The sequence below is a fragment of the Hippocampus bargibanti genome, linkage group LG09, assembly GCF_051943395.1.
Source record: "Hippocampus bargibanti isolate YZ-2025 linkage group LG09, ASM5194339v1, whole genome shotgun sequence".
NCBI classification, from domain to species: domain Eukaryota; kingdom Metazoa; phylum Chordata; class Actinopteri; order Syngnathiformes; family Syngnathidae; genus Hippocampus; species Hippocampus bargibanti.
This window is the reverse complement of record NC_142742.1, coordinates 13,332,226-13,360,205: the sequence shown is the minus strand read 5'-3', so window position 1 is coordinate 13,360,205 and position 27,980 is coordinate 13,332,226. Positions and strand designations below refer to the sequence as shown.

Sequence of the window (27,980 nt, the reverse complement as noted above, 5' to 3'; positions counted from 1 at the left end):
GAAGCAACGAGGAAGTGTGGGTTGAACTGCTTGAATACTATATTGAAAAAAAGCTTCCTCACATCGCTGAAGCTCCTGAAGGCAGCACGAAGTCGGTGGTGCTCTGCCATGACGCGTTCAAAGTCACCCAAAAGACTGTAGGAACTTCAAAGATTTTGTCCTGACTTTTTTTTACTACAGAGTTGCGATGAACTCCGCCAGTGTGTCGAGCGATCTGAAGGAGCGAACGCGTTTGGAAGTGTGATGGACTCACATCGAATACCGCAAGTAACCATCACCCCGGATGAGGGCGGCTTCTCGCAGGAGATGAAGCAGGAAGACTGGGGGGAAAGAGATGCGGTGGACGAGAGCGTGCGCAGGAAGCTGTCCACCTCATCCGTCTCCTCCACCGGCTCCTCTGCGGTGGAATCAGAGGATGACCTGCTGAGCGACAACGAGAGCAAAAGTAAAGGCATCATCACCCTGGAGCCCTTGGTGGACAGTGGAGAAGTGAGTCCACCATTACACAAAATAGAGCTGAGCGAAAACATATCAATAATTTCAGAAAATTGATCCATCCATTTTTCGAACCACTTTTTGCAATTTGGAGCAAATTCAACCTGTCTTTGGGCGGGACACCGCGAACTGGCACTGTATATACAAATACTATATATATCATACTTGAACTGGTATATAGATATGTATATTTATACTATTGACAAGAACTGATTACAGTGGATAAACATTATGCCATTAAAAGTAAAAAAACGGGAAGGAAACTGAAAAATAACAGACTGTGCTAAAATTGGCCAAAAAAACATTAAAAAGAGGTCAAATTGAACAAGGCCAGAGGATTAAAGAGTTTGGGAATCAACGTTTTGTGTTCTTTTAGGCTTTGAACTGTTTATATTGAAAATTGAAAAGATTTGAATGTGATTTGCAAATCTTCGCTCTGCAGATTTTAGTCCCTTATGATTAATGAGAGTTGACTGTATTCCTGGGTTGCAACAGTGAAGTGAAAGAAAACTTGAGGCAAAATTTTGAATGGCTCCCTAATATGATGTGGAAAGCTGGATCTGGCCTTACCCCTTAAAATAATAAATAAATAAAATTCATGTACAGTACATGATACATACATACATACATACATACATACATACATACATACATACATACATACATACATACATACATACATACATACATACTATTTTAACCTCACCAAAGTCTTCCATAGGAGGGAGATGGCCCACCTTTGAGACTTTCCCATTGAGATTTTCCAATTGGAGATTTTCCAATTGGAGATTTATTGGACACATGTTGATATATGTGGGTTAATTTTATTCCAGGAATCAATAGAGTGAATACAAAAACTGCAAATGAATTGATTGAGATTCTCGACCCGCTCCCCTGTCCTTTGGTACAATTACTCACACTACATAACACTTCAGCGGGGAGGCCAAAGCCAGCATAATTGAAGCGCATAAACAGCAGTTAGCAAACAACATCCTCCCAAAGGATCTCTTTGGAGCTATTAACATGGGGCCCATTATACCATGATAAAAGTCTGTTTGTCTGCTTGATTTTAAAGTGCCATTAAATGTCAACGTGAGTATGTTAGCACAGGCGTCATGGCGGATAAGAAGCCACTTCTACATTTCTGTGGTTTTGCACCACTGTCCTGTCCTCTGCTTATGTAAATTTTGTCTTGTTTGAGATTATAATAATGACATATTAGGCAAAGACCGCAACATTGTTTGTTTCCTATGACAAAAGAAAATCGTCTGCCGTTGTCATTAAGCAGCCCAATGAAATTAGGTTGTCTCAGCCTCGACGTATCAGAGGCTTCCATCACCGTAACGAGCATGCTCATGAACTGAAACATGTTTTGTTGATCACAAGGCACCTTGTCTCAATACAATGCCACTTTGTTACAATAAGGTACAACCACAACCTTTAATCCATCCATCCATCCATCTTCTGCCGCTTATCCGGGGTCGGGTGCGCGGGCAGCGGCTTCAGTAGGGAAGCCCAGACTTCCCTCTCCCCAGCCACTTCAACAGCCAATGCAACAATACATTATTAATAATGTGTAGAATAGGTGTCACAATTTGCAAAGTGGTGGTGATGGTGGACCCCAAAATAGCAGGCAGGAGGGAGGAGCAGGGTGTATTTGACAAACTGTATTAAATAAAGTCTGCAGGAACAAAATCTCAAACAACAAAGTCATCAGAACAAAAAGGTCCAAAGTAGCAAACACAACCAGGAATAAAACATGACAAGGCGAAATAAACCTGACAGGTTGAAACAAACAATGACCTGACACTGAATGGTCGTGCCGAGAGTCTTTAACTGCCACTGATTAAAACGATCAACACCTGTGCAGCTGCTGGCGGGGCCGTCAGTGCCACTCATTGGTCGCAAACCGAAACGTGACAATAGGTAGATTCAGTGCGTTTTTTTCCCTGAAATATCATTTCTCTAATTTACACCATATGATGAAACACTTTGATAGGTCAAATTTAGTGAAAAAAAAGTGAAAAGGTTATATTCGCAGATGGTTCCTTGACATTTTTAAAACGAACACCGTTTTCTTTTTGTCGTATGTTTTGAAGGCGGGATTTAAACTGTCAATTTGTTTGTTGACTGACAAGTTCTCTGGATCAAATAATGTAAACTGAATATTCCGCTGCTCACCCACAGAAAAACCTATCCTGTGATTGTAAAGTGACCTTGAGAGTTTTGAAAGGTGCTTATAAATGAAAGGTATTATTATTATTATTATTATTATTATTATTATTATTATTATTATTATTATTATTATTATTATTGCCAGACATGCGAAATTGTGTCCACTCCAGTGCCAGGGTTTTTGTCATTGTCACTCGAATTCCAGGACCCACAGAATATTGAGTTTTAGGACTACATAATCATTCAATGCAGTGTAAGAAACCTTAGACTTTCTTCTTTCATAAGAAAAAAATGAGTTAATTCCTAAGGTATATGGGTCTGGAGTTATATGCGCTTTAAATCAGGGCGGCTGTCCAAAAGACAACGCAATCCATACATATTGGTTTATATAAGGCTTTAACAACAGCTGAAACTGGAACAAAGCTCTAACATGGAAAAAGGGAATTGCTGCCCACTCGTGGAAGGAAAAAAAACATGGTCAGAGGCCTTACCATCGCTTTATCAGCACCCCCCACAAGAAAAACCAAAACCCGAACATATTCGGGAATGGCGCTCCACGTCATATTTTCAAATCCCGAATAAATTTGGGAATGGCAGTGAATGAGTTAAAAAAAATGCGACAATATATACAGCAGCACCGCTTTGAAATAATGAAATTGTTCCATTTGTTTGGCTCTGTGTTCCTTCTTTTTATGATCCTGTGGCAGCAGGCAATGTTGTTTGGCTAAATTCTCCCTCCCTAAATGTTCCTCCCCACATCACATTAGATTTCCACCACTTGTCATCATAGGTATGTTGTAATTTCACAACAGCAATTCACTTTTTGTCACACTCGCATGACTGAAAAGTAGATTCAACCGTGACGAGGCTACAACATGAACATTTTATTTCCATTTGGATCCAGCGTCGGACTGTTGAGTCTTTTAAAGTTTCATTGTTGCTCTGTCCCTCCTTAGACACACACTGCAGGTGTTGCAGGGAACGGCTTCAAGTTAAACAGAACTCCGAGGGTGTCTGTGTGCATATGTTAATCCTCTTGGTCGATGAACATTTTGTTTGTTGATGCTTTTCAGTCAGTCAGACCTTATGTGCTTTCATTGAGTGCATTTTGTGAGACATGATGGCCATGAACGGTTTGAATTTCTCTCGCAATAGTGGCTCAGATGAAGAGAATGCAAGACTGACTGTGCTCATAGACACCAAATGTGTTCGTCTTTAGGTCAACACGATCACCGCTAAACTTTACTCGTTTACTTATCCTCCTCGCTTCTCCATTAAATGGTTTGCGATTGTCACTTCCTCTTCAATATAGTCAATACAAATAAGAGAGCACATTCACACTATTTTCACTATTCCTGAACTATCTTTTCAAAGGGAAATGTTTTCATCACCACAGCAGTGTTTCATGCCCTTCTTCACCCCCCCACACACACACCCATACACGCACACACAAACACATATTTTTGCTGCTTTGTGGGAACTTGGTGTGTGAGGCGCACAAACACACACATGCACACACAAATTTTCCTACTTCGTGGGGACTTAGAATGTGAAATACACACACTCAAGGCAAACATGGCATGAATCAATTATGCTCTTTTCACACACACACACACACACACACACACACACACACACACACACACACACACACACACACACACACACACACACACACACACACACACACACACACACCGCCCCTTTATAAAATCGACCTTTGACATATAACAAGGCACCGCTACTGGAAGTCAATCACTTACACATCACTATAAAAATGCAGTATTCCATCATTTAAGCACTCAAAAGAGACTTGTCATTTCTACTGCTTCCATGCTGAGTTGGTATCTCCCTGTCAAAGGTGTCAGCTCACTTTGATGCGGCAGATATTAGTCACAGAACCTGTCGGTCTGTCTAGCGACTGCCTCTTCACTTTTTTTTCCCTCGGATGCAAGTGCCTCTGCAGCCTGTGCTCGCATCATTGCCATGGGCAACCACTTGGACCAGCTTTGCTTTGTCAGCCTTGGTATCCTGCATGCCAGGAATCTCTGGCCGAACATAAAGAGAGATGCAGTGCTGATGGGAAAAAACATGGCAATCGCACCTTATTATAGTCGTAAATGACTGCAATAGACCATTTATTGCTTCCCATGTAAGCAATAAATTAATGTCTATTGCAGTCATCAATGTGGGCTTCCTTTGGCAAACATTTCTGTTTTATAGGTTAGATTTACTCAAACAAAGGCAACGAACCCTGAATACAGTGGGGCCTCGGTTTACGAACACCTTGCCTTATGAAATTTTTGGTTTACGAATGTTAAATTTATGAAAATTAAACCTTGGAGTAAGCACTACTTTTCGGGATACACAATGAGCGCCGCCCCACCACGGCTGGCGGAGTAATCTTCGGCGGAAGAACACCAAAGCACACGACCGAACAGCGCCCCAGCCGGCCTTGTCACGTTTTGCGAGGTGGTGATGGCGGGTTCGGATCCCAAAAAGCAGGCAGGAGGGAGCAGGAGGTTGTTTGACAAATTGTATTAAAATAGAGTCAGCAGGAACAAAATGTAAAACATCAAAATGATCTGAATGGAAAAAATACAAAGTAGCAAAAGAAGACCAAAAGTAAAAGCCCGCCAAGGTTAAACAAACACGTACACGATGCATGCTGCAACCAAGCAGCAAACAAACAATGAATCGGCACCGGATGGTCGTGCCGGGGGTTCTTTTAAATGTCAATGATTAAACGACCAACACCTGCGAGGCTGCAGGCAGGGCTGACGTCGCTACCCGCTGGTCGCCAATCTGATCGGGACGACCAGCACCTGTGCAGGTGCAGGCGGGGCCGACAGCGCCCCCCGTTGGTCGCCAACCAGATCATGACAGTACCCCCCCTTCAAGGGGCTGCTTCCAGAAGTCCCAACAGTCTCCCAAAAGGTCCACTCGCCAGGGAACGGTCGGTGGAGAGGGCAACCGCTGCCTCTCCAGCATACGACGGGCGGCGGCCTGATGGGAACGGGACTCGGCCTGGGGTGGACGAAGACGCGGCACGGATCGTCGTGGGTGTGAGTGCGATCCCTCTCGCACGTTCACGCGACGGCGCATGGCTCTGCGTGGACGTCGACTGCCAGGCGCAGAATGGCACCCCGTACAGCCGTATGGGACCAGGTCTCGGCCGGACGCCGACGTGGGCGTGAACTGCCCGGCTCCGGGGGAACGAGACCAGTCCAGAGCCGGTCCGGGATCCAGCGGTGAGTGGGGTCTCGGACTGACATTGACGCGGACGTTGCACGGCTCGTCGTGGATGAGACTCAATTCGTCATGCACGACGACAGCGTGGCTGGACGTGGGCGTGCAATGCCAGTCACCCAGGGTCACCCTGGACGGCCACCTGGAAGGAGGTCTCGGCCGGACGTTTACGTGGACGTTGCGGCTCGTCGAGTGACGCGATTCAAACGCGACGAGGCTTTCGCTAACGTGGACGTAGCATTGCCAGGCACAGGGTGGAAATGAGACGGGTCCGATGTACCTGCGGGATCCGATGGTTGGCCGATTCATTCTGTCTAGGTTTTGCGAGGTGGTGATGGCGGGTTCGGATCCCAAAAAGCAGGCAGGAGGGAGCAGGAGGTTGTTTGACAAATTGTATTAAAATAAAGGTCAGCAGTAACAAAATGTAAAACATCAAAATGATCTGAATGGAAAAAATACAAAGTAGCAACAGAAAACCAAGTGTAAAAGTCCGCCAAGGTTAAACAAACACGTACACAATGCATGCTGCAACCAAGCAGCAAACAAACAATGAATCGGCACCGGATGATCGTGCCAGGTGTCCTTTTAAGTGTTATTGATTATAACGACCAGCACCTGCGAGGCTGCCGGCAGGGCTGACGTCGCTACCCGCTGGTCGCCAATCTGATCGGGACGACCAGCACCTGTGCAGGTGCAGGCGGGGCCGACAGCGCCCCCCGTTGGTCGTCAACCAGATCATGACAGTACCCCCCCTTCAAGGGGCTGCTTCCAGAAGTCCCAACAGTCTCCCAAAAAGGTCCACTCGCCAGGGAACGGTCGGTGGAGAGGGCAACCGCTGCCTCTCCAGCACACGACGGGCGGCGGCCTGATGGGAACGGGACTCGGCCTGGGGTGGACGAAGACGCGGCACGGGTCGTCGTGGGCGTGAGTGCGATCCCTCTCGCACGTTCACGCGACGGCGCACGGCTCTGCGTGGACGTCGAACTGCCAGGCGCAGAATGGCACCCCGTACGGCCGTATGGGACCAGGTCTCGGCCGGACGCCGACGTGGGCGTGAACTGCCTGGCTCCGGGGGAACGAGACCAGTCCAGAGCCGCTCCGGGATCCAGCGGTGAGTGGGGTCTCGGACTGACATTGACGCGGACGTTGCACGGCTCGTCGTGGATGAGACTCAATTCGTCATGCACGACGACAGCGTGGCTGGACGTGGGCGTGCAATGCCAGTCACCCAGGGTCACCCTGGACGGCCACCTGGAAGGAGGTCTCGGCCGGACGTTTACGTGGACGTTGCGGCTCGTCGAGTGACGCGATTCAAACGCGACGAGGCTTGCGCTAACGTGGACGTAGCATTGCCAGGCACAGGGTTGAAATGAGACGGGTCCGATGTACCTGCGGGATCCGATAGTTGGCCGATTCATTCTGTCACGTTTTGCGAGGTGGTGATGGCGGGTTCGGATCCCAAAAAGCAGGCAGGAGGGAGCAGGAGGTTGTTTGACAAATTGTATTAAAATAAAGGTCAGCAGTAACAAAATGTAAAACATCAAAATGATCTGAATGGAAAAAATACAAAGTAGCAACAGAAAACCAAGTGTAAAAGTCCGCCAAGGTTAAACAAACACGTACACAATGCATGCTGCAACCAAGCAGCAAACAAACAATGAATCGGCACCGGATGATCGTGCCAGGTGTCCTTTTAAGTGTTATTGATTATAACGACCAGCACCTGCGAGGCTGCCGGCAGGGCTGACGTCGCTACCCGCTGGTCGCCAATCTGATCGGGACGACCAGCACCTGTGCAGGTGCAGGCGGGCCCGACAGCGCCCCCCGTTGGTCGTCAACCAGATCATGACAGGCCTACCTTTCCACACCCCCTTTCTCTGAATGCACACGTCGATCGCCTCCAAGGAGTTTTTTTACAGATACTTTTGCTGTTATGGGACCGAAAGAGACCTCACCACAGGCTCGTGTTCAGCCGAAGAAAACACAAAATGAAATTACAGTCGAGGAGAAGAAGGAGATCATTGAGAAACACGAACGAAGTGTGCGTTTGTCTGATTTAGCGGCCCGGTACCGATATGATAAGTCCACCATTGATACCATCCTTTGCCTAAAAGCTTTACACAAAGGCTTTATCTACTCGATGCTTTCACGTGACTAAAGGTTTGGCATGATGTTACCCTTCTATCCTTGAAAGCAGCATGGAAGAATTTGTGGCCCGCATGCATCCTTGAGAGGGACTTTGAAGGATTTGATCCTCATGACTCTGTTGTTTTGGACGTCATTGTTTCCATTAGACAGAACATGGGACTCGAAGTGGATGCAGATGACATCGAGGAGCTTGTTGCTGACCATAATGAGGTCCTCAACACAGAGGATTTGATTTGCCTTCAAGAGGACAAGCAGCAGCAAGCCATTCAGGAGTTGTCATCTGATGGTGAGGAGGAGATGGCTGCAACATCAAGTGAGAGCATCAAGGCAATGTTGGCTAAGTGGAATGATGTGCAGGCTTTTATTGAACAGTTCCATCCAGAAAAGACTGTGGCTATGAGAATCATCAACATGATGAATGATAATGTGATGCCTCCGTTTCGTAATACCTTACAAATCAGAAAGCAACAGGTGTCAATTAAGAGCCATCAACGACCATCAAAAATGTAAATAAAGCGACTTTATTATACAGTGCTGTGTATTTCTTTCATTACAATTCAATAGCACATTTATTATACATAGAATACGGCATGTTGTGTGTAGTTTTAAGGCTTATTTAGTTGAAAATTATATTTTATGGAGACCTGGGAACGGATTATTCTCATTTTAATGGTTTCCTATTAAAATTTTAAAATTTCATTTTAATGGGTTCCTATTAAATAAATTTTTGGGATACACGCTTTTCACCTTACACACTCTGTCTGGGAACCAATTAAGTTCGTAAGCCAAGGCCCCACTGTATAACAATTTATTTCCAGCGGTGGTGTGTCGTCAGGGTCTGAAAGGCCTTCTCTGCTGGCCTAAAACATCTGAATCACAGACTAATGTTAATTATATTTTGTCCATGAAATTTGATTAAATAATTCCAAATTGGCTCTCAGCTTCGTTTCATTGCTTTCCCCTTGTTGTGCTGCTTCCAGGTGTGTTTCGTATTTAAGCATATAACCAATCACTTTCAATCAATTCAGCCATTATTTGTTACCAGGGTCAGAAATCTATCTGGACACCTTCACAATCAGTTCTGCGCGCCCTGTCGCATCAAATCCGTTGTCGATGACTCTGTTGCTTTAACCTATTAGAGTTCGAGTTGGCACCCCAAGACCTGCTCAAAGGCACTGGCAACGTCAGAGTTTTCGCAAATTATGATTGGCTAGTCACATGATTGGCTAGTCATGAGCCAATTATAAATAACTACCCGCGAATGATAGGCGCATACTGTAGCGAGCTGCATAAGCAAATATGTTGTTGTGTCGATTTAATAGTGGTTTTGTCAAGACACAATGGATGAAGGAGGAGAAGAAATTGATTGGGTTGCAGATTTACTGTTAAAGCCATTTTCAAGATTGACTTTTCAAGAATAGATGGATATCATTAAGAAAGGTTGGACAGTTCCAAAGCTAGCAAAAATAGCACAAAATATTGCAATTTTATGAGATTATCATGAATCCACGCATTCATAGTTAACATTCCTACCGTTTAATGACAGTATTTCTTAAGTTTCTTCAAGTCAAAAGTTATTTCCTGGCTAACAGAATCCTCCAGTGTACATGTAGTAAATCACACCACACTCGCAGCTGTGGATTGATTCAGACGTAGCACTACAGAAAGCCTTGGGTTTACATGCATGGCCCGATTTGCTGATTAGATACTGATTTCCAGTATCTACTGATTTGGCCATTTTCCTTGGTCCCTTAAACGTCTTAAGACTTCTGTCATTGAATTTGTCCAGTATGTGCAAGTTGGTGACTAATGAGTCACTTACATAAATAAGTTAAACATATAAATAATTCACTAATGCAGCTCATACATGCAAGCAGAGGAAAGGCAGAATTACTTGAAGCAAAATAAACAAAAAGAGAAACAAACAAACAAACAAACAAACAAACAAACACATTTTTACTTTTAAAACAGTTTGCATGTGGAATGATTATTTGTGAAGTAATCCGTGCAATAGAACAATGTGTGTTTCATTTCCTCTTTCCATCACACCCCGTACAATAACATAACGTCCCCAACAACGCAGTGGAACAGGAAAGCATGTCAAAGTCTCACATCTTCCATCGCGTGTGTCATGTTTTAGAGAAGTGTGATCATGTCACTAAACATTTCAAACCTTTCAGGTCTAGCCACTTTTATTGCAGGGAAATAAAACCCTGAAAGTGTGAAGCACCGCTGTGCGTCTCTGTGAAATAGTCAAGCTGTCACTTGGTTTGCATATTTGCACGTGTGACTAGGGTGCCGAGAAAGCAGCGGTGAAGTTGAGCCCTCATAACAAGCATGTGAAATTAACATTTGTGCCAAGTGAAGCAGCAACTCAGTGCAGTCGTATAAAAAAAAATCACACACTGTCATGTCATTCTATTGCGTTCAGGAAATAGTGTGACAACCTTCCGTACCATAAATAAACACTCTGTGAATGATTGTGTGAAAATGATGCAAGTTACCCCATTTTTGGACTATTAACTCATTCACTGCCATTTCCGAATTTATTCGGCGATAGAAAATATGACGTGGTGCACCATTCCCAAATTTGTTCAGGTTTTGTTTTTTTCTTGCAGGGGGTGCCGATAAAGCGTTGGTCAGACCTCTGGCAATGTTTTTCCCTCCCACGAGGGGGGCAGCATTTGCATTTTGCTGCCGCTACTCACCCGCAGGAAAAAATGTTCTTATCCCGTGACCATAAAGTGTCCTTGACAGTTTTGAAAGGCACTTATAAATAAAATGTATTATTATTTTGTACAGCAGCTCCCGCTTGCACCTCATATTACTCCAGACCAATATAACTTAGGAACTAACTTTTTCTCTTATAAAAGAAGATAGTTTAAGGTTTGTTACGCTGCATTGAATGTTTATGTAGTTCTATAACTCAATATTCTGTGAGTACTGGAATTTGAGTGAATGACAAAAACCCTGGCACTGTAGTTGTCGCATTTGTTGTGCATATCCGGCAGTGAATTAATTAAAGGCTTTATTATTAGTAGTAGAAAAAAATACATCACTTGAAAAAATGTTGAACCATCCATTTGTAGTCTAATCTATCTTTTTTGACTCTTTAACTTGATTTGTTAACTTTAATTCACTGGCATTCACACATTTATTCGGGAATGAAAATATGACATGGAGCGCCATTCCCGAATTTGTTCGGGTTTTGTTTTTTTCATGCTTGGATGACAATAAAACGCTGTCCAGACCTCTGGCAATGTTTTTTTATTTCTCACAAGGGGGCAGCATTTCCCCCTTTTTCCATGTTAGCGCTTTGTTCCATTTTCAGGTGTTGTTAAAGCGCTACATTCTGGTTGAGTGAACGCTCGTGCATGTGGCTGCCGCTGCTCACCTACAGAAAAAAATATCCTGTCACTGTAAAATGACCTTGAGAGTTTTTAAAGGCGCTTAGAAATGAAATGTATTATTATTATTATTATTATTATTATTATTATTATTATTATATAAACCAATAAGTATGTATTGCATTGTATTTTGGACAGCCAACCTCATTTCAAGCTTATATAACTCCATACTCATATCATTTATTACTTAACTATTTTTTTCTGATGAAAGAGGAGTGTCTAATGTCTCTAATGCTGTTTTGAATGTTTATGTAGTCCTAAAACTCCATATTCTGTGGGTCCTGGAATTCAAGTGAGAATGACAAAAACCCGGGCACTGCAGTGGACACATTTTTGCACGTCTGGCAGTGAATTAGTTAATTACAGAACATCGTTTTATTGTGATTTTGTCTGTGTTGATCAGAACAAACCATGGTGGAAGTTGAAGACCATCGTCCACTGGCCCTTTAGCGCTGCGCAAAGAAGAAAGCTAAATTGGGTGCAGCTTGCCGGTCATAAAGGTAAGGTTGGCCACCTTGAATCACTTCCTCTGCTCGTGCTTCAGCTCCACCACACCTCCCCAGCCTTGTTGTCACTCCTAATCATAAAACAAGCCTGAGTGGAGTGTGAACATATGATGCCAGGTAACTTCAAAGCGGCAGACGAGGGCAGCATCCTGAAGAAATTTTCCGAAAATGAGGTCCAGTGCTTTGAAAGGCTGAGAGGTGACGCTCTGCTACCATTTGTGCCTGTTTACCACGGCGTGGTGGAGAAAGACGGAGAGTCCTTCATACACATGGCTGACCTGCTGGCAGCCTTTGACCTTCCAAATGTGATGGATTGCAAGATGGGAGTAAGGTAACGAAGCAATGTCGTAAGGGTAATTTCTTTCACATATTTTCTTACTTTAAATTGATTTCATGATAAGCTAAGACTGGGCTGTCATTTAAAATGATGTTACGGCACACCCCATAGCACAGTAGTATCGTCATATTTACAAGAAAATATGAATCTCTCTCGTTGTCTCCCTCTCTCTCTTAATCCCCCTATCTCACTTTCTTTCTCTCTCTCTCTTTCTCCGTCTCTTTATCTCTTTCTCTCACTTAGTCTCTCTCGTTCTCTCTCTCTCTTTCTCTCCCTCTCTCTCTCTCTCTCTCTCTCTCTCTCTCTCCCTCTCTCTCACTTACTCTCCCTTTCGCTCAAGCACTCTCTCTCTGTCTTTCTCTCTCTCTGTCTTTCTCTCTCTCTTTCTCCCTCTCTTTATCTCTTTCTCTCGCTTAGTCTCTCTCTTTCTCCCACCTCTTTCTTTGTCTCTCCCTCTCTTTTTTTCTTTCTCTTTCTTTCTTTCTTTCTTTCTTTCTTTCTTTCTTTCTTTCTTTCTTTCTTTCTTTCTTTCTTTCTTTCTTTCTTTCTTTCTTTCTTTCTCTCTCTTTCTTTTTCTTTTTCTTTTTCATTCTCTTTCTCTCTTGCTCTTTCTCCCCCTCTCTCGTTCTCTTACTCCCCCCTCTCTCTCTTTGTCTCTCTCTCTTTCTCTCTCTCTCTGTATTTCTATTTGTCTTTCTCTCTCTGTTTTCCTCTCTCTTTATGTCTCTCTCTCTCTCTCTCTCTCTCTCTGTCTCTCTCTCTCTCTCTCAGAATCAGAATCAGAATCAGAATCATCTTTATTGCCAAGTATGTAGAACACACAAGGAATTTGTTTCCGGTAGAACACGCTGCACTAGTATCGTTGTCAAAAAAACTGCTAAGTGGCACTATACAGTTCCATTTTGGCTACTGTTGAAAGAGTTCAAAGAGTTAATGGCTTGGGGGAAGAAGCTGTTTAAATGTCTGCTGGATTTGGTGCGCATGGATCGGTAGCGCCTGCCTGAGGGGAGTAGCTGGAAAAGATGGTGGGCAGGGTGCGGAGGGTCCAGTAGGATTTTCCGCGCCCTAGTTTGGATTCTTGCAGTGTGCAAGTCCTCAAAAGTGGGTAGGGCGGTTCCGCCGTCCTAACTGTCCATTGAAGTCGGATTTTGTCTCTCTCTCTCTCTCTCTCTCTCTCTCTCTCTCTCTCTCTCTCTCTCTCTCTCTCTCTCTCTCTCTCTCTCTCTCTGTCTCTCTTTGTCTCTGTCTCTCTCTCTCTCTCCCTCTCTCTCTCTCTCTCTCTCTCTCTCTCTCTCTCTCTGTCTCTCTCTCTCTCTCTCTCGCTCTCTCGCTCTCTTCTCTCTCTCAGAGGTGGAGAATGATGACAGTATGTACTTCTTAAAAGTAAAGTTCTGTGTAGGGGAACACCTTTCTCTAATTGTGGTCTTTATTCTTGACTTCCTGCCACAACATGGCTTGCAAATACATACAAAATATATGCAAACAGATTTGCCCCGTTTACTTCCCTTTGTTCCAAAAAAGTCATCGAGAAATAGAGTCCACTCACAGCTTTGCGGCGGCACATTTGCATCACATTCACACACTCGGGGTGTCCCTGGAGACTCCCCTTTGTTTGTTAACCGCACACTTTCCTTTCAGCTGCCCCCTGCAGAGTGCTCTGTAGCTTAAAAATGGAAACTGACGAGTCACATGTGCTTGTTTAGAGCCACAGTATCGAGGACAGAAACACACTCCGACCGCTAATTTAACAAAGCCATCACTTGTCTTGTCAATAAAACAGTGAAGTGAATGTAAGGCCCGCCCTGAATATAAATAGCCTCCAACATTTTGGAATGTGGCCTTAAATGCCGGTGACATGTAAACATTTTCCTCCTGCTTGTAGAACCTACTTGGAGGAAGAACTGGTTCGAGCACGCGAGCGGCCCAAGCCAAGGGACGACCTGTACAAGAAGATGGTGGAGGTGGACAGCGAAGGCCCGACCGCCCAGGAACACTCCCAGTGTGGTGTCACTAAACCTCGCTACATGCAGTGGAGGGAAAGCCTGAGCTCCAGCAACAAGATGGGCTTCAGAATAGACGGCATCAAGGTGCACGCAGACAGCCACAATAGTCCTTCGTAACACACTTTCACATAATAGCCTTGACTTTATCCATTCCATCCATTTTGTAATCCGATTAACCTCACAAGGGTCGTGGGCGCGTTGGTGTTGAACCGGAGGCGGTGTGAAATGCTTCCCAGCCAATCACGGGACACATTGAGAAGAATAACCATTTGCACTCACAATCACACCTCAAGACAAATTAGAGTGTCAGTCAGCCTGCAATGCAGGGTTGTGGCATGTGGGAGGAGACCGGAGGACCTGAAGAAAGCCCACGCTTCCATGGGGAGAGCATGAAAACTCCAAAATGGAAAGTCAGAACCAGAATTGAACACGTCACCTCTGCACTCTGAGGCCGACCTGCTAACCAGTCGACCACCAATCCACCCACATGATAACCTTGACTTCATAGACCAAGGGTGTCACATTGTAGTTTCGGTATCCTACTCAGGGGCTTATTGTCGCATTTTAGTTTGTGGTCAACGGGTGGCACTGTAGGGCCCTGCCTTCCACTGCACAGGTGTTTGTCGTTTTAATCAGTGGCAGTGAAAAGGACTCCCAGCACGACAATTCAGTGTCGGGTCATTGTTTGTTTCACCCTTTCAGCTTTGTTTTGTCTTGTCATGTTTTACTGGTAGTACATATAGAGCACACAACAAATTAATGAATAACTAGTTTTCATATTTGAAGTCAAAAATAATAATTGTTATTGTGGTTTATGTGGGACAATTTGAAATTTTGATTTGGACTTTAGCAATCATCATAACATTTCACAACTTGGATTTGCTTTCGCGGGCCGAATAAAATGATGTGGAGGGCCACATTTGACCGCCGGGCTTTGACTTTGACACCAGTGTCATAAACACACATTTCAACATATAATCATTCTCATAGCCAACCTCATTTAATAACACTTAAATAAGGTCTTTTGATGGGGGATGTCTTTCCTAATTCATTGCCAATGGTCTTTTTACACTATGTTGCTCACTTGAGCTATCTCGCTGGCTATCTGGCTATCTAGCTAGCTATCTATTTGCTATCTATTAGCTGGCTACCTAGCTAGCTACATATTTGCTATCTATAAGCTATCTATAGACTAGCTAGCTAGCTAGCTAGCTAGCTATTAGTTATCTATTAGCTAGCTATACAGCTAACTTTATATTTATTTGAGTTATTCCCGGTTGAGTGAATGGTGGCGCATGTGGCTGCCGCTGCTCACCCACAGAAAAACTGATCCCGTGACTCTAAAGTGACCTTGAGAGTTTTGAAAGGCGCTTATAAAAGAAATCAGAATCAGAATCATCTTTATTGCCAAGTATGTAGAACACACAAGGAATTTGTTTCCGGTAGAACACGCTGCACTAGTATCATCATCAAAAAATTGCTTAGTGGCACTATACAGTTCCATTTGGGCTACTGTTGAAAGAGTTCAAAGAGTTGATAAATGTATGTAAAATAAATGTATTTTATTATTATTATTATTATTATTATTATTATTATTATTATTATTATTATTATTATTATTATTATTATTATTATTATTATTATTATTATTATTATTGCTAACTCTCGCGAATCAAGAACTCAATTGCAGAAGTTTGACAAAAATGAGTGTTTTCAAATGTAGACCCTAAATGTTAATGCTATGAGAAGAATAACTATCACTAAAAAACATTGGATTTTCAAAGGAAGCACTACACATTGCCCCAGCTGGGTCCAAAATGTATTGACAACAGAGCTCATCGTGCAAAACTTCATATCAAAGTTCTGCCCGACATGCATGCATTGACCATGACCTTATTCGGGTTTTTTTCTCCTTGTGTTCAGAAAAGTGACGGTACGTGCCGGACCGACTTCAAGAAAACCAGGTCGGAGCAGGATATCATTGAGTCTTTCAAGGACTTTGTCGGTGGCGACGTCAACATTATAGTATGTGGCAGAAAAACAAAGAAGAGAACACTGAATGTTGCACGCAAGGGCAGACACATACAAGGCAAACCTGAGAAAAATAAAAGCTGCAAGACAATGGAATAAAATCATGAATGTTATATTAATTGTAATCAATAGTTGTAAAATATGAGTGTGAATGGCTGTCTACATGTGCACTGAGATTGACAGACAGCTGTGTCCTCTGACCCTGCGTCGCCTGTGATCTTAAATGATGACAAATGCAAATAGAACTAGAAATATGGAAATTTACAGTTATCCGTTCATCCATTTTCCGTACTGCGTATTCCTCACTAGGCTCGCGGGGGGTGCTGGAGCCTATCCCAGCTGTCTTCGGGCACGAGGCAGGGGACATCCTGAATTGGTTGCCAGCCAATCGCAGGGCACACAGAGATTATTATTATTATTATTATTATTATTTGAAGTTACAGTGTTTTCCGGTGTATACGGCGCACCCAAAAGCCTTGCTTTTCTTCCAAAGATGACCCTGCGCCTTATGTGCAGGTGCACCTTATGTGAAGTAATATTGAGCCATAACAGGTCTTGCAACTACTGTCAGCAGCCACCAACTCCTTTTTATCCACGTAGAAGAATTTGTGCATAACCCCGCCCTCTACTGTTGCACCTTATAATGTGGTGTGCCTTATATTTTGAAAATGTTTATATACAGTATTGATATACAGTAAAGTCTCGTTATATCGATATTCTCGGGAGTCGGAAAAAATATCGATATAACCGGACTATCGATATATCCGATCCTGCGTGCATGTAATTTTCTCCTTGAGTTCATAGAAATAGTATCGTAATAAGCAGTACTATCGATATAACCGATATCGATATAACGAGACTTTACTGTATTTTATTTGGAAAACGTTTTATATAAATTGAAGTTGCGCCGTATTGTCCAGTGTGCCTTATATGTCGAAAAAGTTTGAGAATACGCCAGTCATTGGTGGTGCGTCTTATACACCGGAAAATACGTTAAATTTAAGATCACAGTGAATTTAAAAAATATTGCTTACAATTCCACTCATTGCAGTGGTTCTCTATTTCATGGCATGTCAAATGTGTTGATCAGAACAAACCATGGTGGAAGTTGAAGACCATCGTCCACTGGCCCTTTAGCGCTGCGCAAAGAAGAAAGCTAAATTGGGTGCAGCTTGCCGGTCATAAAGGTAAGGTTGGCCACCTTGAATCACTTCCTCTGCTCGTGCTTCAGCTCCACCACACCTCCCCAACCTTGTTGTCACTCCTAATCATAAAACAAGCCTGAGTGGAGTGTGAACATATGATGCCAGGTAACTTCAAAGCGGCAGACGAGGGCAGCATCCTGAAGAAATTTTCCGAAAATGAGGTCCAGTGCTTTGAAAGGCTGAGAGGTGACGCTCTGCTACCATTTGTGCCTGTTTACCACGGCGTGGTGGAGAAAGACGGAGAGTCCTTCATACACATGGCTGACCTGCTGGCAGCCTTTGACCTTCCAAATGTGATGGATTGCAAGATGGGAGTAAGGTAACGAAGCAATGTCGTAAGGGTAATTTCTTTCACATATTTTCTTACTTTAAATTGATTTCATGATAAGCTAAGACTGGGCTGTCATTTAAAATGATGTTACGGCACCCCCCATAGCACAGTAGTATCGTCATATTTACAAGAAAATATGAATCTCTCTCGTTGTCTCCCTCTCTCTCTTAATCCCCCTATCTCACTTTCTTTCTCTCTCTCTCTTTCTCCGTCTCTTTATCTCTTTCTCTCACTTAGTCTCTCTCGTTCTCTCTCTCTCTCTCTCTCTCTCTCTCTCTCTCTCTCTCTCTCTCTCTCTCTCTCTCTCTCTCTCTCTCCCTCTCTCTCACTTACTCTCCCTTTCACTCAAGCACTCTCTCTCTGTCTTTCTCTCTCTCTTTCTCCCTCTCTTTATCTCTTTCTCTCGCTTAGTCTCTCTCTTTCTCCCACCTCTTTCTTTGTCTCTCCCTCTCTTTTTTTCTTTCTCTTTCTCTCCCTCTCTTTCTTTCTTTCTTTCTTTCTTTCTTTCTTTCTTTCTTTCTTTCTTTCTTTCTTTCTTTTTCTTTTTCATTCTCTTTCTCTCTTGCTCTTTCTCCCCCTCTCTCGTTCTCTTACTCCCCCCCTCTCTCGCTTTGTCTCTCTCTCTTTCTCTCTCTCTGTATTTCTATTTGTCTTTCTCTCCCTGTCTTTCTCTCTCTGTTTTCCTCTCTCTTTATGTCTTTCTCTCTCTCTCTCTCTCTCTCTCTCTCTCTCTCTCTCTCTCTCTCTCTCTCTCTCTCTCTCTCTCTCTCTCTCTCAGAATCAGAATCAGAATCAGAATCATCTTTATTGCCAAGTATGTAGAACACACAAGGAATTTGTTTCCGGTAGAACACGCTGCACCAGTATCGTTGTCAAAAAAACTGCTAAGTGGCACTATACAGTTCCATTTTGGCTACTGTTGAAAGAGTTCAAAGAGTTAATGGCTTGGGGGAAGAAGCTGTTTAAATGTCTGCTGGATTTGGTGCGCATGCATCGGTAGCGCCTGCCTGAGGGGAGTAGCTGGAAAAGGCGGTGGGCAGGGTGCGGAGGGTCCAGTAGGATCTTCCGCGCCCTAGTTTGGATTCCGTCCTAACTGTCCGTTGAAGTCGGATTTTGTCTCTCTCTCTCTCTCTCTCTCTCTCTCTCTCTCTCTCTCTCTCTCTCTCTCTCTCTCTCTCTCTCTCTCTCTCTCTCTCTCTCTCTCTCTCTCTCTCTCTCTCTCTCTCTCTCTCTCTCTCTCTCTCTCTCTCTCTCTCTCTCTCTCTCTCTCTCTCTCTCTCTCTCTCTCTCTCTCGCTCTCTTCTCTCTCTCAGAGGTGGAGAATGGTGACAGTATGTACTTCTTAAAAGTAAAGTTCTGTGTAGGGGAACACCTTTCTCTAATTGTGGTCTTTATTCTTGACTTCCTCCCACAACATGGCTTGCAAATACATACAAAATATATGCAAACAGATTTGCCCCGTTTACTTCCCTTTGTTCCAAAAAAGTCATCGAGAAATAGAGTCCACTCACAGCTTTGCGGCGGCACATTTGCATCACATTCACACACTCGGGGTGTCCCTGGAGACTCCCCTTTGTTTGTTAACCGCACACTTTCCTTTCAGCTGCCCCCTGTAGAGTGCTCTGTAGCTTAAAAATGGAAACTGACGAGTCACATGTGCTTGTTTAGAGCCACAGTATCGAGGACAGAAACACACTCCGACCGCTAATTTAACAAAGCCATCATTTGTCTTGTCAATAAAACAGTGAAGTGAATGTAAGGCCCGCCCTGAATATAAATAGCCTCCAACATTTTGGAATGTGGCCTTAAATGCCGGTGACATGTAAACATTTTCCTCCTGCTTGTAGAACCTACTTGGAGGAAGAACTGGTTCGAGCACGCGAGCGGCCCAAGCCAAGGGACGACCTGTACAAGAAGATGGTGGAGGTGGACAGCGAAGGCCCGACCGCCCAGGAACACTCCCAGTGTGGTGTCACTAAACCTCGCTACATGCAGTGGAGGGAAAGCCTGAGCTCCAGCAACACGATGGGCTTCAGAATAGACGGCATCAAGGTGCACGCAGACAGCCACAATAGTCCTTCGTAACACACTTTCACATAATAGCCTTGACTTTATCCATTCCATCCATTTTGTAATCCGATTAACCTCACAAGGGTCGTGGGCGCGTTGGTGTTGAACAGGAGGCGGTGTGAAATGCTTCCCAGCCAATCACGGGACACATTGAGAAGAATAACCATTTGCACTCACAATCACACCTCAAGACAAATTAGAGTGTCAGTCAGCCTGCAATGCAGGTTTGTGGCATGTGGGAGGAGACCGGAGGACCTGAAGAAAACCCACGCTTCCATGGGGAGAGAATGAAAACTCCAAAATGGAAAGTCAGAACCAGAATTGAACACGTCACCTCTGCACTCTGAGGCCGACCTGCTAACCAGTCGACCACCAATCCACCCACATGATAACCTTGACTTCATAGACCAAGGGTGTCACATTGTAGTTTCGGTATCCTACTCAGGGGCTTATTGTCGCATTTTAGTTTGTGGTCAACGGGTGGCACTGTAGGGCCCTGCCTTCCACTGCACAGGTGTTTGTTGTTTTAATCAGTGGCAGTGAAAAGGACTCCCAGCACGACAATTCAGTGTCGGATCATTGTTTGTTTCACCCTTTCAGCTTTGTTTTGTCTTGTCATGTTTTACTGGTGGTTTTGTTTGCTACTTTGTCCCGACAACTTGGTTGTTTGAGATTTTGTTCATGCCGACTTTATTTAATACAATTTGTCAAATGCACGCTGCTCCTCCTTCTTCCCTGCTTTTTGGGGTCCATCAACACCACCCTACAAATCATGACAGTTAGGAATTTGGGGAAGCCATTAGAATAGTACATATAGAGCACACAACAAATTAATGAATAACTAGTTTTCATATTTGAAGTCAAAAATAATAATTGTTATTGTGGTTTACGTGGGACAATTTGAAATTTTGATTTGGACTTTGGCAATCATCATAACATTTCACAACTTGGATTTGCTTTTGCGGGCCGAATAAAATGATGTGGAGGGCCACATTTGACCGCCGGGCTTTGACTTTGACACCAGTGTCATAAACACACATTTCAACATATAATCATTCTCATAGCCAACCTCATTTAATAACTCTTAAATAAGGTCTTTTGATGGGGGATGTCTTTCCTAATTCATTGCCAATGGTCTTTTTACACTATGTTGCTCACTTGAGCTATCTCGCTGGCTATCTGGCTATCTAGCTAGCTATCTATTTGCTATCTATTAGCTGACTACCTAGCTAGCTACATATTTGCTATCTATAAGCTATCTATAGACTAGCTAGCTAGCTAACTAGCTATTAGTTATCTATTAGCTAGCTATACAGCTAACTTTATATCTATTTGAGTTATTCCCGGTTGAGTGAATGGTGGCGCATGTGGCTGCCGCTGCTCACCCACAGAAAAACTGATCCCGTGACTCTAAAGTGACCTTGAGAGTTTTGAAAGGCACTTATAAAAGAAATCAGAATCAGAATCATCTTTATTGCCAAGTATGTAGAACACACAAGGAATTTGTTTCCGGTAGAACACGCTGCACTAGTATCATCATCAAAAAATTGCTTAGTGGCACTATACAGTTCCATTTGGGCTACTGTCGAAAGAGTTCAAAGAGTTGATAAATGTATGTAAAATAAATGTATTTTATTATTATTATTATTATTATTATTATTATTATTATTATTATTATTATTATTATTATTATTATTATTGCTAACTCTCGCGAATCAAGAACTCAATTGCAGAAGTTTGACAAAAATGAGTGTTTTCAAATGTAGACCCTAAATGTTAATGCTATGAGAAGAATAACTATCAATAAAAAACATTGGATTTTCAAAGGAAGCACTACACATTGCCCCAGCTGGGTCCAAAATGTATTGACAACAGAGCTCATCGTGCAAAACTTCATATCAAAGCTCTGCCCGACATGCATGCATTGACCATGACCGTATTCGGTTTTTTTTCTCCTTGTGTTCAGAAAAGTGACGGTACGTGCCGGACCGACTTCAAGAAAACCAGGTTGGAGCAGGATATCATTGAGTCTTTCAAGGACTTTGTCGGTGGCGACGTCAACATTATAGTATGTGGCAGAAAAACAAAGAAGAGAACACTGAATGTTGCACGCAAGGGCAGACACATACAAGGCAAACCTGAGAAAAATAAAAGCTGCAAGACAATGGAATAAAATCCTGAATGTTATATTAATTGTAATCAATAGTTGTAAAATATGAGTGTGAATGGCTGTCTACATGTGCACTGAGATTGACAGACAGCTGTGTCCTCTGACCCTGCGTCGCCTGTGATCTTAAATGATGACAAATGCAAATAGAACTAGAAATATGGAAATTTACAGTTATCCGTTCATCCATTTTCCGTACTGCGTATTCCTCACTAGGCTCGCGGGGGGTGCTGGAGCCTATCCCAGCTGTCTTCGGGCACGAGGCAGGGGACATCCTGAATTGGTTGCCAGCCAATCGCAGGGCACACTGAGATTATTATTATTATTATTATTATTATTAATTATTATTATTATTATTTGAAGTTACAGTGTTTTCCGGTGTATACGGCGCACCCAAAAGCCTTGCTTTTCTTCCAAAGATGACCCTGCGCCTTATGTGCAGGTGCACCTTATGTGAAGTAATATTGAGCCATAACAGGTCTTGCAACTACTGTCAGCAGCCACCAACTCCTTTTTATCCATGTAGAAGAATTTGTGCATAACCCCGCCCTCTACTGTTGCACCTTATAATGTGGTGTGCCTTATATTTTGAAAACGTTTATATACAGTATTGATATACAGTAAAGTCTCGTTATATCGATATTCTCGGGAGTCGGAAAAAATATCGATATAACCGGACTATCGATATATCCGATCCTGCGTGCATGTAATTTTCTCCTTGAGTTCATAGAAATAGTATCGTAATAAGCAGTACTATCGATATAACCGATATCGATATAACGAGACTTTACTGTATTTTATTTGGAAAACGTTTTATATAAATTGAAGTTGCGCCGTATTGTCCAGTGTGCCTTATATGTCGAAAAAGTTTGAGAATACGCCAGTCATTGGTGGTGCGTCTTATACACCGGAAAATACGTTAAATTTAAGATCACAGTGAATTTAAAAAATATTGCTTACAATTCCACTCATTGCAGTGGTTCTCTATTTCATGGCATGTCAAATGTATTTATAGTCGAAAGTATAGTACAGTAGATGACATTTTTCAAGTGTAGCTAATGTTGCGGCTCGCGAGTTCGTTTATATGTGCAGGATGTGGTTGCACATCTGCAATCATGTGTCACGCTCTGGTAAGTGAAATAAAACTAGTTATTCCATTTGACCTGCGTTAGTAAACTGGCAGGGATTCCAAGCAAATATTCTCACACATGCCAAATTTAGATGTGTCCATACATGTTTTGACATCCGAAATAAAATATAATTTCAGTACAACCTCCAAATTCAAACACAACCGCCACAATGAATGACTTCCAAGTTCTACTTTCAAAACAATTATCCATACATTAAAAAACATCACTGATATTGATACAGTAAAGTCTCGTTATATCGATATTCAAGGGAGTCCGAAAAAAATATCGATATAACCGGGACTATCGATATATCCGACCCTGTTTGCATGTAATTTTCTCAGTGCGTGCATAGAAATAGTATCGATATAACCGGGACTATCGATATATCCGATATCGATATAACGAGACTTTACTGTAATTTTGTTGCTCAATGGCCAGGCGTTTTCTGATGCATTTCCATGTTCTGCTCCACCCTTTGCCCTCTGGTCTCACTCATACCCTCTGTGGTGCTGTCACAATACGTTTTGCTCATGGGAAGTGCCGTGTGCTTATTCTGTGCTTATCTTGATTTCTTCCCAGAAGTCCTACCTGAGCAGACTGATGGAGATCCAGCAGGCGCTGAAAACATCGGCATTCTTCAAGCAGCATGAGGTGATGATGAGTAGTCATAACAGTTGAGCCTAAAAAACGGCTTGAGTCATTTTTGGTCCATTGCACCCTTTCACAATCGGTATCATGAGCAAAATAAGTTATGTTACACTCATTTCAAGATAAATCAGTGTTTGATGTAAAAATTAACTCATTCACTGCCAGACACCTGCAAAAATGTGTCCACTCTAGTGCCAGGGTTTTTATCATTGTCACTTGACTTCTATGACCCACAGAATATTGAGTTTTAGGACTAAATAAACATTCAATACAGTGTAAGAAACATCTTAGACTCTCTTTTTCATGACAAAATAAACAAGTTAATTCCTAAATTATATGGGTCTGCAGTTATATGGACTGGAACAAAGCACTAACATGGAAAAAGAGGAAATGTTGCCCTCTTGTGGAAAAGAAAAAAACATTGCCAGAGGCCATGGCCAGCGTTTTATCGGCACCCAAACAAGAAAAAAGAAAACCTGAACAAATGTCATATTTTCAATCCCCGAATAAATTTGTGAATGGCAGTGAATGAGTTAAAATGGAAATTTGAAGTTTGAAATTGGAATGAACGACTTTTCTGCAGGCATTAACTCTTTTCCATCCATCCGTTTTCATTCCTGCTGGTGCTGTTAAGGGTTGGTCTCCATGCACACATCTGGTTAACTGCATCGCTTAGCTTTCATTTAGCGGTCTGTTTATGATCGCACTGTTGAGTGGCGCGGCCCCCTTAGTGAGAGGTGTTGTTTTCGCTCCCACAGGTCATCGGAAGTTCTCTGCTTTTCATCCACAACCACACGGGCAATGCTCAGGTGTGGATGATTGACTTTGGAAAGACCACTGCGTTGCCGGAGGGCCACGTGCTGAAACACGACGTTCCCTGGCAAGAGGGTAACCGAGAGGACGGATACCTTTTGGGCCTGCAAAACCTCATTCGGACAATGGAGGTCCTAAGCAGCGAATGAGTCTGGCTTGGAAAATGGACATGCAACTGGGAAAAAGGTCGCCAGGCTTTTAATGACCAATGAACAGGGACTAAGGTTTTTATGTCGTGGCAGCAGGTGTGTATCCCATGTGGATAAAACTAAAATCCCAGTGACAAAATACAAGGTTGAAAGTACATCATTATCCAAAAGAGTTTGGGAAGAAGAACAATTAACCCATTCACAAATTTGTTCGAGTTTTAGTTTTCCTTGTGGGGGAAAGAAGAGAGTCTAAGGTTTCTTACGCTGCATTGAATGTTTATGTAGTCCAAAATCGCAATATTCTGTTGGTCCTGGAATTTGAGTGAAAATGACAAAAACCCTGGTACTGGAGTGGACACAATTTCGCATGTCTGGCAATAATAATAATAATAATAATAATAATAATAATAATAATAATAATAATAATAATAATAATAATAATAATAATGCCTTTCATTTATAAGCACCTTTCAAAACTCTCAAGGTCACTTTACAATCACAGGATAGGTTTTTCTGTGGGTGAGCAGCGGAATATTCAGTTTACATAATTTGATCCAGAGAACTTGTCAGTCAACAAACAAATTGACAGTTTAAATCCCGCCTTCAAAACATACGACAAAAAGAAAACGGTGTTCGTTTTAAAAATGTCAAGGAACCATCTGCGAATATAACCATCATATTAACATTCCATTTCAAGCATGACCTCCGCTTCATGACCGCTGCATAGTTTTACAGAGTTCTACAATCCCTGCTAAAAATTAACTTGAATTTTGTGGCATTAGATTATTTTAGTGCCTCCCACCGTTTTTTTAAACAAAATTCTGGTACAGATTTAAAGGAACAAGCAGCAAGTTCTGCTGAGCCTTGTTAACAAAATGTTTTTCAGAGGTCTACAAAAATCATTCAAACTTATTGAATAATTCCTCAATTGGCAGGAGGAAACAAAGAAAATGTATTCATTTTCAAATAAACCAAAAACTAATCTGAAAGTCGAAAATCAGATTCATGAGAAACTTAAAGCGTTTACTTGAACCCATACCTGTCAACCTTGGTGAATAGCTGCCCTTATAAATGACAACAATTCCCGTATAAAAGTTGTAGTATGCCGTACATTATTTTAAATGATAAAAAACGGGGACAACATATAAGTTGACAGGTATGTGAAGCTAAAACAAAACACAGCCACTGGAATGGTCAATATGTCAGTGAACAAACACATTAACGGAAGGCAGGGAATTGAATTGAAACTTCTTTTCCTTTCAGCTTTTCCCTTTAGGGGTCGCCGCAGCAAATCATTGTCCTCCTCTTCAGAGGTATGATTGGCATGTTTGTTTTGGCCAGGATTTTACGTCAGATGCCCTTCCTGACACAACCCTCTGGATTTATTTGGGCTTGGGACCGGCACAATAATTGAAACAACTCTACAAAACAAAAAGAAACACTTGGACATAGTGGGGAAATAGCTGATCGCATGGTTAAAGCACACGGGGACCCTATCACGATCTGTGCCATCTGATAAAGGAAACAAAGAGAAAGAGAAAGTACAATTTCAAACCCAAACCAAAGTCACCAAAGACATATGTTGACAAAAGTCAAGGACATCAATCAGTTCAAGGAGAATTAACAAAAAAACACTCAAAGGGGCCAATTCAGGGTGTCCCCTGCCTTGTGCCCGAAGACGGCTGGGGTAGGCTCCAGCACCCTCCGCCACCCTAATTAGGATAAAGTGGCCTGGAAAGTCGATGGATGGATGAAAAACATTTTAGTTTAATGCTCATATATATATGTGACGGGTGTCACAACAGTGACTGTATTCATCTCCACGATGCTGCCGTCTTAATAAGACCAGACGCGTGGATGTGTCTTTTTATTTCTTTTATTTCTGCAACACAGTATGGCAGAAGGGATGGGTGAAGTCGCATGCGTTTCGTCTTGTGATTAACATTAATCATCTCCAGATTGTTCTCAAATGCAAAACATTGTAGATAACAAAACAGAATTAACAACATGTGATCGTATAGTGGTTATTTACAGAAAAAGAGAATACAACACAGGTTCACGGTTATTTACATGATGTCCCTGAACGCATCATATGCAGAGACTCGGCAGGACACGCGGTGAGCTTGCAAGGGCGCACAGTTCAACCCGCCACGAACATTCACGGGCAAATGAAACACGACACAAGAAACTAAATAGTGTACAATAAAAACGAAATGAAGCAATTATGACCTGCAACACAGTATGGCAGAAGGGATGTGTGAAGTCGCATGGGTTCGTCTTGTGATTAACTGCGCAATAGAAAAGTACTATGAAGCACATGTGCTTCAAAGTTCCACTCGACAAAACGTGAAGTAAATAATGACACAAAAAGTAATCTGGACTCGAAATGAATAAGGGAACTAATTAGATAACACTAGACAGTATAAAAGGGGAAACAAAATAAGATATTGTCATAAAAATGCGCGTTAATCGAGACCAACAGAAAATTGCAACTCACCATAAATCTCCTCCAGATTGTTCTGGAACTATGGGCGGGACATGGTGCCACACTGTGCGCCGTTGCGTCACTTCCTTCAAAATTTAATAATCTAAGTGCACAACTCCGTTACACACACACACACACACACACACACACACACATATATATATATATATATATATATATATATATATATATATATATATATATATATATATATATATATATATATATATATATATATATATATATATATATATATATATATATATATATATATATATATAGCTATATATAGCTATATTCGCGGACAGACGGATAGATCGATAGATAGATAGATAGATAGATAGATAGATAGATAGATAGATAGATAGATAGATAGATAGATAGATAGATAGATAGATAGATAGATAGATAGATAGATAGATAGATAGATAGATAGATAGATAGATAGATAGATAGATAGATAGATACTTTTCACGTAAAGATATATTTGGGTACTGGATATGCAAATGGTTCAGACGAATGTATGTGGAGTTAAAGTAAAGAGGGAAATGCTGTTGTTCTACCTTTTAACAAGAAAACACTATTGTCTCATCCAAGTGGGTTTGCTTGCATTTATTTTCTTTCTGCTTCG

The 27,980-nt window shown here is 42.4% G+C and overlaps 1 protein-coding gene across 2 annotated transcripts; it reads left to right on the top strand.

Annotated features, from left to right (window-relative positions):
- On the top strand, window positions 1-27,463 carry itpka (inositol-trisphosphate 3-kinase A). 2 transcript variants are annotated; one of them, XR_016116068.1, is made up of 8 exons: window positions 1-489; window positions 11,878-11,974; window positions 12,098-12,311; window positions 14,200-14,404; window positions 16,244-16,345; window positions 23,834-23,905; window positions 24,661-24,960; window positions 26,128-27,462. XR_016116068.1 is itself a non-coding variant. In XM_089005076.1 (7 exons), the coding sequence occupies exons 1-7, from the start codon at window positions 244-246 to the stop codon at window positions 24,862-24,864; spliced, it is 1,140 nt and encodes a 379-aa protein (XP_088861202.1). In that variant the 5' UTR covers window positions 1-243; the 3' UTR covers window positions 24,865-27,463. The 2 variants fall into 2 exon arrangements, 1 of the variants encoding a protein (XP_088861202.1); XM_089005076.1 differs by having other exon boundaries at window positions 24,661-27,463.
- Window positions 27,464-27,980: the final 517 nt, after the last annotated feature.